The 13,485-nt window shown below is 50.9% G+C and overlaps 1 protein-coding gene across 1 annotated transcript in view; it reads left to right on the forward strand.

Moving 5' to 3' along the window:
- Nucleotides 1–13,485, forward strand: part of Umodl1 (uromodulin like 1) — a 43,287-nt gene that overhangs the window by 15,227 nt on the left and 14,575 nt on the right. The window contains exons 7-11 of the mRNA XM_041635183.1: nucleotides 4,662–5,255; nucleotides 6,446–6,703; nucleotides 8,307–8,419; nucleotides 10,924–11,137; nucleotides 13,107–13,235. Of these exons, the coding sequence (XP_041491117.1) occupies nucleotides 4,662–5,255; nucleotides 6,446–6,703; nucleotides 8,307–8,419; nucleotides 10,924–11,137; nucleotides 13,107–13,235 (1,308 nt within the window). The remainder of the gene's footprint in view (nucleotides 1–4,661; nucleotides 5,256–6,445; nucleotides 6,704–8,306; nucleotides 8,420–10,923; nucleotides 11,138–13,106; nucleotides 13,236–13,485) is intronic.

The raw sequence follows: 13,485 nt of genomic DNA on the forward strand, positions 1-13,485 counted from the left end.
GGTCACAGAAGGCTGGGAGGTTGAAGAGGATTTGAAGAGTTGTGGGCAGATATGACATACTTGGTTCATTGGCGCTCAGGCCACTGGGCAGGAAGACAGAAGCAGGCACTTAGGCACATGCCAGCTCACATAAGCCACATATAGGTGGGTGCAGGTACAAACATGAGCCAGTAAACAGGCCTCAGGCCTACAGGCAGACACATATAGGCAGGCTGGTGAAGGCACAAAGCTCTGACCCCAAGGCCATATTTATGTAGAATCACGCAAAAGTGGCATTCTTCTGGAAATAGTTAGATTCCATCACAACTTACTTTCCGTATATCTGCATCAGTCATTCCATGATGACTTATGTCCCCTGCCTCAGATGACCAGCATTAGGCGTCTGGACCTGGAAATCCATCGGCACTATGTTGTCTAAACACACTGGCATGTACAGCCTTCTCGTCCCGTTGCTCCCAGGTGTAGGGTGGCTACTGGGTCCCTGCAGCCGTGTCTGCTCTCCTAGCGGGTAGTCCCCCTTGCATTCATCCTTTGATATGGCAACTGTCTGGCTAATGCACGGCCTGCATTGGAAATGCCAGGACCAGATCAGAGCCCTGCTCTCAGATGCTCCCTGGAGAGCAATGGCTCCTGAATAGGACAGTCCCTGATCCCTGAGTTTCTGAAGAGAGAGAGGGAGTCAAGAAATATTTATACCAAACCCGAAGGGATGAGCTGGGTTAATCTCTGGCTTTGTATGGGTAACAAAAAGGCAAAGCCAGGAGGCTATAGGGGGCTTTGAACACACACGCACATGCACACAGACATACACGGACACACACACACACACGCATGTGCACACGCACACAGACACGCACGTGCGCACACACACACACACACACACACAGATCTACAGCAGCTCTCCCACTCCCACCCCGCTTGGCAGCCTACCTCTCTTCTCACCTCCTGTAAGCATTGAACCTTCATCATAGTCACACTAGGGTGCATCTCTAAGAGATAAGAGATGCTAATATCCAAAATAACATACCCTCTGACTGCCCCTTTGTAGCCAAGGTAACTTCTCCTTAATATCCAGCATCCAGTCTCTGAAATGTGTTCTCTTCATTGTCATCTTAAAGTCTGAACTTACATTTCAGCTGTGTTCACCTCTCATCTCTGACAGCAATGGAGTTGTTTACTTTAACATACATTGTTTTCCCTCTGCCTCTGCTTCCAGCCCTTTGTCATCGCAGCTCTTCGGACCTCTTAGCCCAGAAGGTGCATCTTGGTGCAGTGTAGGGACAGACTAGAGACCTAGACAGAGACCCCCATGCCATCTTATGGGCTGGACTAAATGACTCTCACTCTCTGGAACATCCCATTCATGGGATCCTGTGATGGGCACTTGGCTTTGGAGTAGGAACTCCCCTCTCATTGGTCCCAGACCCTGTTAGTACCTGGAGAGGCTAAAGGCACTTCAGAGAAAGGTCCCAGCATATATACACATAGTCAATGGAGTGGACCTCACAGCCGGAGTAAAGGCAGCTCTGCTCCTGCCCCTTACACAGGGTCCCCTGCTGCCTCTTTCTAAAGCTATTCAGGCTGGATTATGCGTATACCCAGCCCCTAAGCTTTCCAGATGGGATGTGTCGTGCTATCTCCTGGCCTCCTTTGGCTCCTGATGGTCACCTTCTCTCCTGGTGTTTTCTCCCCAGATCTTTCAGGTCCAGGCATGAAATTCTTATCTCAGGTGCATCCTGGTGTTGGGTGGGGAAAGATTACAGACCAGATCGAGACCCCATACCACCACCTCCCTGCTCAGTGGAGGAAACCATGGAATTTCGCATGCACACGCTCTGTTAAAACAGCCTTGTGTCCCTTCTTCCCCGGAAGGTGACAAGTCATGTCATTTAGCTCTAGTAACAGACAGGCAGTAGAGCATGCCTCAGGGCTCACAGGTTGAGGGTCTCTTGAGAAGATGCCAGACATAGCAAGGCCACATTGTACATCTCTGTAATATAAGATCCTTAGAGGCTCTGTTCCCAGGGTCTCCTGGTATTGAAAATGAAGACAGACAACTCTTTCTGCCTACACACATTCTGCCTACAAAGCCCCGTCTCCCTGGAGAGCATGTGACCTTGAGGGTCTGCAGAATAGTGTGACTATTTCATACATCATTATCCCAGGGAACTTGGTGTGTGCCCCCCCCCCCTCATGTGCCAGAGATTTCCTGATCTGTGGACTCCAGGCTGAGAATCCTTTCCCTGCAGTGGGAAGGCAGGCTATGGCACAGACACGTGACTTTGGTCTAAAGGTCTAATGCTCGGCTCTCTCTGCAGCTAATTGTGCTGCCAGCTAAATTGGTCTATGCTCTTTGACACAATAAAGTTCCAGTAGCCTCTCAGATCAAGGGCTGAGAATGAATGGGAGACATGACCAGGGAAAACTACCTATCTATCTGTGGTTACATTTCTCTGAGGGCAGAACAGGCATGTGTGTGTGTGTGTGTGTGTGTGTGTGTGTGTGTGTGTGTGTTTCCAGACTGGAGAGTCAGAGACAATTTGGCTGCAAGTTGCTACGAGGATCACTTGTATTTTAAATTTAGAAGCTAACACAAATGAGCAATCTGTTGGACCAGCTCAGCCACACAAGTTGCTGGAAAATACAGCACAAATTTCAGATGCGTTTCTTGTGAAATTAGTCACCCAGCTGATGGGGCAGATGGATTCTCGCACAAGATAACAGCCAAGAGAAATCTCGCATGGTTCACTTGCCCTTGCTGTTCCAGGAATGCGTCCTGCTTTGAGGAAGGCCTGAGTCCTTCCCATACTATCTTTGTGCTCAGCTGGCACCTGCCAGATTTTTAGCTGGCACCTAGACTTGTGGTTTGGTGGATCAGGGGTGCCAGCTGCAGAGATGAGCATAGCTGGCATGGAATAAAAAGTCATGTTCCCTGAGGCAATGCTTGTGGCTTCCATTCAAGCTTGATTTCAATATTCGGAGTCTTTGATTGAATTTGTCAACAATTCTCCCCACTCCACAAGGCTTAGGGCTCAAGCTGCTGGATTCAAGAGAAAAGGGGACAAGTTTGACAGAGAGAACTCATGAAGAGCGAACTGGAGGAGGATGTGGCTGGTCTCTCAGTGTCTGATGACCTTCCCCGTCCCTTCCTTCCATGAAGGCTGGTCATCAGATCAGATCTTGGGAGTCTCTTTCAGGTGGTCACAGGTGCTCTCATGATGGTGGTATTGTCTCCTAAGTCAGAGGACAGAGGTCCCCACACCATCAGATCATGGGAAACATCAATCCATTGCTGTTGTTTCCCGAGCCTCAGAGTGACCGTAGGAGGGCATCCTGGTGGGTGGAGGATGGAACAAAGTCTCTGGGGAAGAAAGGGTGAGGAGTAAAGAGTAGTTTCATTTGAAAACACCTCAAGGAAGTCCTACAGAGGAAGGTTAGCCTTGATTTTGATTTTAGTACCCAGAGTCTTTGATTGGATCAATCAAATTGATTCAATTGGAATTAAATAGTAGACTTGTTCATTTGCTGTGCTCAAAGGCTTTTCTCACAAGTTTCTAACCCTAACCCTAACCCCATGACCAAACACAACTTGGGGAGGAAAGGGTTTGTTTCAGCTTACAGCTCAGAGTCCGTAGTGAAGGAAAGTTGGGACAGGAATTGAGGCAGAGGCCATGGGAGAGTGCCGCTTACTGACTTGCTCCTCATGGCTCACTCAGCTCGCTTTCTTATACCACCCAAGACCACTCTGCCCAGGGGTGGCACTGCCCACAGTGAGCTGGGCCCTCCCACATCAATCACTAATCAAGAGAATACCCATAGAGTTGATCACAGGACAATCTGATGGAGACATTTTCCCAGCTCAGGTCCCTCTTCCCAGAAGACTCCAGCTTGTGACAAGCTGACGAAAGCCAACTCGAACAATCACCAAGTGAGCAACTGGGCATCCATCTCTTCTTATAGCTGACACTTCCTAAAGCATTCACTTCTGTATCCTGGGAGTGTTCCAGGGAGCAGACAGATGTGAAAGGTGATCTCACTGCACAGAGATCACTGTCTCTTTCTCTCATGTGTCCACACATGGGGGTGACATTCATACAAGTAAGCACATGTGCTCGTGGAGGCCAAATGTCAAGCTTGATTGTCATTCCTACAGAGCCAGACAGCTTGTGCTAGGGTTAGAGGTGTGAGCACCACAACAAGGTCTCACCGGGATCTGAAACTCCCAGATAAGGTTAGACTGGCTGGTTACTGAGCCCAGGTATCCTCCTGCCTCTGCTTCCCCAGAGCTGGGATTTCAAGTACGTATTACTATGGCTGCCCCCACCCCTTTCAGGTTTACTTTTAATTATGCATCTGCATGCTTGTGTATGTAGGTGGGTGTGCACTACTGCAGTTGCCTGCAAGGCCAAAAGAGGGCGTCAGATTCCCTAGAGCCGGAGAGGTAGAGGGCATTGTGAGACGCCTGTTGAATCTGGGAACTGAACTTGTGTCACCTGGGAGAGGAGGAAGTGTTCTTCACTAAGTCATGTCTCCAGGCTCCCAGGGGTAGGGGGTCATCTTTTGCCAGGCAACACCCTTCTCTAGGGAAAGCTCTTGCTGTGGGAAGACTCTGATGGTCTTGCTAGCTGTTTCTGGAATCTGACCATGGATGTATTCTGCAGGTGACACGGTGACCCCCACAGGAGGTGGACAGTCTGTAACAACAAAAGTCTCAGCCCCAGCTGTCACTGCGGAAATAACAAGCCTTGGCCCAGACACCCTCACCTTTTCACCCAGTCCCAGGCACCCGAGGAGCACCCCAACAAGAAGTCAAGCCTGGACCCCAGGGCCTCCATCTAAGAGAGGCAGTAGCAGCACAGTCAGGCAGGAGATGAATAGCACAGGGCAAGATGCAGAGCTGCCCAGCACAGCCCCGAGCCTGGGAACGAGCCCCGGAACAAGCCCCGGAACAAGCCCCGGAAGTTCCAGCAGCATGTCAAGCTCCTTTCCCAGGACTCCAGAGCCAACCCACGGTTCCCTTCCGAAGACCACAGTTGTCCCACTGCATGCCACGGGAGGGCCACAGGCAAACCTCACTGTAGATCCTCCCCTTGTGACTGCTTCACCCACGGGCTATGTTGCATGGCACCCCAGTCCCACTTGGGAGGCACCCCTTTCAAACTCCACAAGACTGCAGAATGAAGACCCTCGCCCTTCCCTCTTCCCAGGCCTGCCATCGGCTTCAACCCCTGTGGCTTCAGAGTCCCCTGCCTGTGGTGAGTCATCAGGGGTCAGGGGCCCTAGTGGAAACCTCAGCCTGTGTGAGCCCTGGTGTCAGGCTTGGCAGCAATGTAGAGTGTTGTTTCTCATCTTGAACACATGTGGACCCAGGCATAGAGCAGTGTGGCCCTCTGCGGCAGGTGTCTGGTCTTGTTAGAGAGAGAAAAGCTCCCTTTCTGTCCCTCACCTTCTCCTTCTTTCTAAGAACCCCTGGCTTTTCACAGCTGGAGCAGAAGATGGCTTGGAAGGGGGATACTCTAGGGAGTATGTAGCCCATCTAGCACTGGGGCAATCCCCTGCAGTGTGGATACCCCAACAGGCCCATAATCCCCAGCAGCACAGCACCCTTGGCCCTTGCTGATGTGTCTCAGCTTCCCAAACCCTAACTTTCTATACTGACCCTGTTGAACCTCGGTTCTGCCTCACCCCAGTCACAATGGGGTCTCCAGTGGTCATGCACCCTGGAAGTCTGTCCTTCCAGCCTTCTATACCCACACTCGGGCTCTCTATACCTCACGGCTCTACTGCAACCCTCAGCTGATCCATGCCATACACAAAGGGTTTAGCTTGTCATCAAGTCTTGGGGACACCCAGGAATGAGTGACCCTTCCAACAGGCAAACGGGCTGGGGCTCATAGAGACCTAGCGGGAACAGCTCTGTTTTCTCAGCTTGCAGAGCTGGTGCCACTGTGGAACAGGGGTGAACTCCTCCATTGTTTCCTCTGTGCCCACCTACATGTGTGCAGGATTGTCTCACAGGAGACATGGACTTCCATGTCAGAGGGACTCTTGAGCCAGCAATGCCAACGATTGCCCCTGGGACACCAGCATAGAGTTAGGGTGGACCACCTTGTGGAGGAAACACCCAGAACCAACAGAGGAGGAGTGGTTTGAGGCTGCCTAGGCCCCCGGGGCTGAGTCTGAACCATTTCCTCTGGAACAAAATATCCCAGGAACCACTTTCTGTTGTCTAAGACACGTGACTTCTGCTAAAAAGCCAAACTAAGATCCCTATAGGGTCTTCACACAAGGGCCACGGTCTCTGTGGGTGCTCATGACAATTCTGCACCATTGGCAGGTGTCACCTCCTCTCCATTGATAAGTATTAGACTCTAGGAAACTCTTTTTCTGTCTCTCAATGTATTCGGATCAGTTTTCACATCAGCATGTATGTCCCACTTCCCAGTTCCTAGACCCATTGGAAAGGTCACCGTCTCCAACATGACCAGTACCGGCTTCTCCCTGGAGTGGTCAGCAGACATCAGCTTCTCCCCTACCTTCTACCTCACTTTGGTCTCTCCTCGGGGACCCGCCGTGACTATGGAGACCCGGGACAATAACGTGACCTTGTCAGGGCTGGAGCCTGGAGCCTTGCACCTGGTAGAGATTGTGGCTAAGGTGTGTGGGGAAGAAGGTTCCAGAAGACAGCTGAGAGTGCGGACAGGTAAGAGACCAAACAGACAAGCATGAAAGATTGAACAGAGGAAGGCCTGCCTGTGGGCTGCTGGGTGTCCATCCCCTTCTCAGCACAGAAGCACCTGGCTCACCTTGTGAGGGATGGTGGCAGAATCGAATAATAATACAGGGACCCCATTACATGGGAGACAGTCCTCCCCACACTTACACAGTCAGATAAACCCCCCACTTCTCCTCATTACTTCTGACATGTTTTCCCAGCACTTGGCTTTCTACGTGTGTGATTCTATAAGGAGACTTCACATCTAGGGGAGCTTCCCGCACACTGGGGGCTGTGTCTCTCAGGTTGGGGGTACATTCCTTGGGTGATGCCTAAGATGTCCTATTGGGGCGTGTAGTAATAAGAGCGGCGGGGCTACGTCCCCAGCACCCCGGTAGCCTGGCTAGCTTATGCCCCGAAATAACAACACACAAATTGTATTCATTTAAACACTGCTTGGCCCTTTAGCTCTAGCCCTTACTGGCTAATTCTGATATCCCGATCAACCCATCTCTAATAATCTGTGAGCACCGGTCTTACCGGGAAGATTCTAGCCTACATCCATCCTGGGTTGGAGCTTCATCGCATGTGTCTGCCCTGGAGCAAGGCATAGTGTCTCTCTGAGGCGTAGCTGCTGAGATACCAGCCCATTGGGGCGTGGTCTCTCTCCCTTTAAAAAAGCGGCTATAGGCTGGAGGAGCGGGAGGACCTCCCGCAACAGGGGCACAGTAAGAACAGCTAATGGGCCAGCAGGGAAACCCCTGAGTCTGAGCCAAGCCAGGAGACCCCCCGAAGGTCTCCCTCACTCTGGAAAGGAGGGGCTGTGCATGGATGTGTGCCTGCACCTTCAGACAAGTCCTGTGTCTGCATGTTCTGTCATGCCTCTGTGCCTCTTACATCAGGTTGCATGCATCACTGGGCATGGTTCTGGCCTTTGGGTACAATGACAGCAATGTCCTCCAGGGACACGAGGTTTGAGGCTCATCAGGAATGCATGGTGGGCTGGCTTTACCATTTGTCTTAGGACTGAGTGAGATTCTCTTGGGAGGTGGCCTTGAAGTCACTTTCATCTGATGCCCCAGGCCCCTTACATGAAGCAGGCATGCCACAGACATTCAGGAAAGGGCTGTGTCAGAAGCCAGGACTTGACTGGGGAACATTCCAGACTATGCTCATGTTCTATATGCTCCTAGACGCTCCAGAGAGCAGAGACTCACAGAGAACAGGCTGGGCCAAAGTTAGACCACAGAGTCGCAAGTCTGGGGGTGGGAAAGGCACTGCCTAAACAAGGCCCCCAGGAGGCATGGGCTCTGAATGGAGACTGTGATGTCCAGGTTTACACCGTGAGTCCCATTGCCTCTTGGTGCCTGCTCCCTCTCAACTGTCCTGGTTTGCTAGCCAGCTGCATGACTTGCAGAGAAGCCTCGAGGAAGGCCCTCTGCTCGCTGTCTCACATCCTTCGGAGCCTGGTGGGCTGTGTCTGTGGTCAGCAGTCGCTATCCCTTCTTTGGGGCCAGGTCAGCCTTGCTACTCATGCAGTCAGGGATGCTGAAATGACACTCTGTGACCTAATGCATGCTACATCCTGCAGTGGCCCGGAAACTTGCCGGTGAAGTCCGGATAGCAAACATCCAGTATTCAGAATCCTTCCGAAATGCCAGCAGCAGGGAGCACCGAGACTTGGTACAGCTATTCTTCAGGACGGTGAGTTGGGACAGTCAGTCCTGCTTCCCGGGGGCAAAAGGAAGGAGTCAGGGTGGGAGCGAGATGCTAGATGCTTCCAACTAGGAATAAGACTCATGGGTCTTGTCGACTCCCTGCTTCTGGAGGAAGCTGAGCCAGACTCCAGCAGGTTTGAGTCCTGAACTGTATGACAAGCCTGAAGACAGAAGCCATATCTTTCCTCAGGCACCTTGCTTGTTGCTCCCTGCAGAGCAGAAATCTCTCTATTTATCAAAGTGTTCAAACAGGGCTTGGGTGGTGCAGGACTGTAATCCTGGCAACTCAGGAAGCTGAGGCAGGGTGGGTTGCAAGTTCAAAGCCTGTATGGGCTACAGAGGGAGCTTAAAGCCAGCCTGGATGACTTAGTGAGACCCTGCTTCAAAATTTAGAAAGTAGAAAGCTAGAGTGTATTGCAATGTTTACCTAGAATGCACCAGGCCATAGGTTTAGTCCCCTGTAATATGTGTGCACTGAACACATGCACACACACACACACACACACACACACACACACACACACACAAATGACTATTTAAAAATTTAGCTCCTTTTAAAACACTATGAAAATTTTAAGTGTAAAACCCAGTGATTTGTTTGAAAAAAAAAATCTGCAGCTGCCACCACCATCCAATTCCAGAATGTTTCATTACCCTTAGTGTGGAGACTCTGTACTCATTCCAATTTATTCTCCCTCTGCCCCTCCCCCAGCCCCTGGGCTGCTACTTTCCTTCTTTGGACCTGCCAACTGGATGCTCATGAACGTGGGCAAAATTAAGTGACTTGTTGTTTCTGTCACTTGGTTAATGTGCTCCAGGTTCATCCATGTTGGCCTGTGCATTTGCACCCTATCTCTTTGATGGCTGTGCTCCTCCAGGCCTGGTTTATGTGGTATTGGGGATGGAGCCCAGGGCTTCACATATGCAGGCGACACTCCACCCACTGCGCTACGGCCCCAGCGCTAGATTACATCACTCTCTAAAGGATGTAATTACCATAATCTAGCGATCTCATTTATCTGGCGGAATCTCAACCTTCTTTTAGCTTTTCCATAGTCAGAGTTATGTTTTAAGGGTGTGTTGGACAGTGCCACCTAGTGGTGGTTGTGATAACTTGCTGGTATGTCCAAAAGCCAATGGGTGCTACTCTCCGGTTGACCACGCAACCTCCGGAGCTGTTCCAATCTAGTTCCACAGGATCTGAAGCCCTGCCTTCCATATTCTGGAATTTCCAACTCTCTCAGTGCCTGGACCCAAGAGTCTCTGGTGGGGTGGCTTAGGAGGCGCAACACTCCTCTTTAGCAAATCATGGCTTTAATGTAACATCAAGCGACAGACGCTGAGCCCCCTTCCCCACTCTGGCGGCCAACTACAGCAGTTCCAATACAAGTTTCTAGATCAGTCTTTCCTTTTAAAACCATTTCCTCTTTGGCCCATTTTTTTGGGGCATAAGTTGCTTTATTTGTCTCGTGTCTCCAGACAGAAAATAATTGTGCAGCCATATACATGGGTGGGATGCCAAGACCAGCTCTGGAGGTGGAGAGCTAATGGCTCATTGCTTCCCAGCAGGGGCTGGAGCTTCACCTGGAGACCACTTTAACCCAGTGCTGCCACGGCTCTGCATATCGGGGTGGGGTGAGGTGGGGTGAGGAGCAAGAACTGTAAGAGAAGCACAGCTGCTGACTGAGCCCCCCAAAGGCAGCTGGACTGGGGTTGGCAGCTTATAATGTGGGATGATGGAACCCTCTGCCTTGGGTGACTTTGAGGAGGGAAAGTGAGGCCAGGAGCTCATGCCTTAGGGTACCACCCTTCCCTCATGGGTTCCTTTGACAGTCCCTGGCTATGTCCTTTCCAGGGATAATGTGAATCACGTGAACCATTGAGGCTCATGATAAGGGCACGTGTGTTTGACTATTTTGGGCTGGATTAGAACAACGTGGTCTATGACACGTGACCCTGCTCTAAAGGACAGAGGGCAAAAGCAAGCCTTTCGGAGGCAGGAACTGGGTGTCCTGTTAGGGCTGCTGGAGATATTCAGAAGTGGCCTGCAACAGGTGGAGAGGAAGAAGAGAGGGGGATGTTCTGAAGCATTCGAGGCAAAGAAACGTTCTAAAAAGACAAACGGAGTAGGTGGCCTTCCTCAGGACTACTCACCCAGCCCCCACTGCCCCTACCCCTGAGCTAAGAGCAGCCAACTGTTAACTGCCACTGGGAACTTTTGTGTTACAGGCCTGTGAGGGTGGGGTCGTGCTGGCATTGCCCCTATTCCACCCAAAGACAGCTCTCTGCAGCTGTCTGCTCCATGTAGCGGGAGAGAGATCCTCAGGGCGTCGTCAATACCTGCAGGCATTTGTTCTGGGCTTAAAGAGACCAAGAACTGATCTGAGGCCTGGACCTCCTTGTCCTAAGCCTCCCCTACTGGCAGAGCACCAGTACAAACGGCCTGTGACCTCAGTAGGCAGCTCTTCTCACATAGCCTGTTTCTCTAAGGTGCGGGACTCCTTACCAGCCCCTCTGTATCAGCACATGGATGCAGGCAGGATCCGAGTGGACATCATCAACATCACAAACGGCAGTGTTGTGATGGAGTTTAATTTGCTAATAATGGCAGACCTGGATGTCCGGGAGGTGTCCGCCGCCTTCCTCACGGCCCTGCAGAACACATCGGTGCTGGAGGTGGACAAAGGCAGAACTTTCATACAAGGTACGCAGGGGCTGGGCTCAACCCTGTGCTGCCCCAGTTCTGGAGTTAGAGGCAGCATGAAGTCAGCGGTGGCTCTGGGTTAGGAAAATGTGCTCTGGGCCTCCTCGTGGAGCTTGCAAGGGCCTGGCTGATGCACGAAGTAAATGGGGACTTTTCTGTCTTCTTATTGCTACCAAGATTATTGTTAAAGATCAAAGGGTTGAACCTTTAAGTCTCAGAGGCGTCCCTCCCCTGTCAACTGTGCTTTGGTGGGCTTGGAACAAGAGGGTCCTTCTGAGCAGCTAGACTGTCCAGGAAGTTTCCATGGAGAGCTTAGCAAAATTACCAGTGACGAAAGCGAGGGGAGGAAGGCCGTTTGGACTCTTCCCTCCTCGGAGGTGAAGATAAATGCCAGATGGCCCATAAACAGACCCTTTATTTCATTTAGTCAGAGTCTCTCTGTGTAGACCAGGTTGTCCTGGAACTCACTGTGTAGACCAGGCTGGCCTCACATTCACAGAGATCCGTCTGCCTCAGCCTTCAAAGTGCTAGGATTAAAATGTGCGCCACCACACCTGGCCCTAGATGGTTTTATGCTTTGATTTTAGAGAAGACTTTAAAATTGAATGTCTTTTTTTCATTTGGAGAGGGAGGAGGATTCCCTAAGCCAAGTCAGGTTTTCAGGGGGAAAGACTGCGAGGTGTGAATGACCTAAAAAGACCAACCTTCCTGTTGAGCAGAACAAAGCTGCTCTTGTAGAAACGATGAGAGAAAACTTCTCATCAACTATTAGCAGCCTGAGTACAGAGCGAGTTCACACAGAACTGATGAAGACCGAGCCCGAGAGGTCAGTGTGCAAAGATGAAAGCAGACAAAACCGCAAAGGAGTATATAGGTCACTGACACATGATCACCATGAAATGGACAAAAGGAAAAAAAATACTATACATAAAACTGAGTTACAAAACAAGCCAGCTCCCAGATTCCCTCTGATATGAGCATTGGCCCTAACAAAGCATGGTGGGTGGGCAGGGGCTATAGAGTCTGCGGAGCAGGCTAGTGGGGTAGAATTTTCTCGCCCTTTGGGAAACTAAGGCAGTGATGGTTTCACTGTCCACAGCATCTCTTGCTCATTAACTTGGCAGTTGATTCTGAGACTTTGTCCTTGGAGAAGGGACCTCAGTTCAGACCATAGCTAATGCAAAGATAGCCGTCATCAGAATGCCTTCAAAAGCAAAGTAATTGGAAATAACCGATAGTCTGGGGTAAGAAGAACGCCCAGTTCTGTCCACACCATGGGCCGTTGTCACCCATGAATGGTTTTGCTGAGGAGGAAGATGCCGGAAAAATCATATGCTAAGTTACAATAGGGTGTCATGTGTGAGTATGCACACAGGCTTGTGTCTGTGTTGAGCAGGCACATGTGTGTATGTACATGTGTATGAGTATATATGTGGACATGTGTATGCATGGTAAGTGTGCTGCCACTGAGCCAAGCCTCGGCCCTGGAGTCTTCTTGGTAAAGACCGGAAGGAAACCCACGACTCTGCAGCCCCACGGTCTGTGCTCTTTGCTCTGCGTTTTGGTTCCTATCACCCTTCTGCAGGATGGACAGACCAAATGGGCAGAAAGATGGAAGGTGCGGGAGGAGGGGTGTAGCAGGCCGCTGGGCTCAGTGCTTTGCTGCTCTGGTCTCCTGGGCTGGAGGGGGTGCAGCTCTGCAGAAACCCCTTTCCTGTCTCAGGGCTGGATTCTTCCAGAATAGCCCTGGCTCCCCACTTCCATGGCAGTTCCCACCCACACTGAGTCTCCTGGACTGTCCTGAGCTGGCCACATTCGTGTGGCCTGCTCTCTGGATATAATTCCACCCTGCCTCCTGATATGCACCGTCCCAGATGCATGCAGCTGATGCATGCAGCTGATGGCACTGCCCACCCCAGAGCCACTTACAGCCTGCCATGGCTCCTGTTCTCCTCTCAATGCTTTTCAGACTACGATGAGTGTGAGATGAGGGAGGATGACTGTGAGCCTGGGATGTGCAGAAACACCTTCGGATCTTTCACGTGTAGCTGTGATGGGGGAGACTCACATGTGGAATATTCTGGAAGATCCTGTGATGGTAAGTTTTTTAGCCTTTTCTGGAGTGCTATCTCATCATCTTCTTTCCTAAGGGCTCTCATTTCTAAGAGAAGGGGTCCTTTGTGCAAATGAAGTCAGCACAATGTTTATGACCTGGACAAGTTTCTATATGTGTGCATGTGTGCGTGTATGTGTGTGTGTGTGCGCATGCGTGCATGCATGTGTGTATATGTGAATTCATGTGTGCATATGTGTGTGTGTGTGTGTATGCCTGGCTCTCCCTCTTCTTT

This window comes from Microtus oregoni, unplaced genomic scaffold, assembly GCF_018167655.1.
Source record: "Microtus oregoni isolate MIOR12 unplaced genomic scaffold, Mior012 000046F_ref0000063, whole genome shotgun sequence".
Lineage (NCBI taxonomy): Eukaryota > Metazoa > Chordata > Mammalia > Rodentia > Cricetidae > Microtus > Microtus oregoni.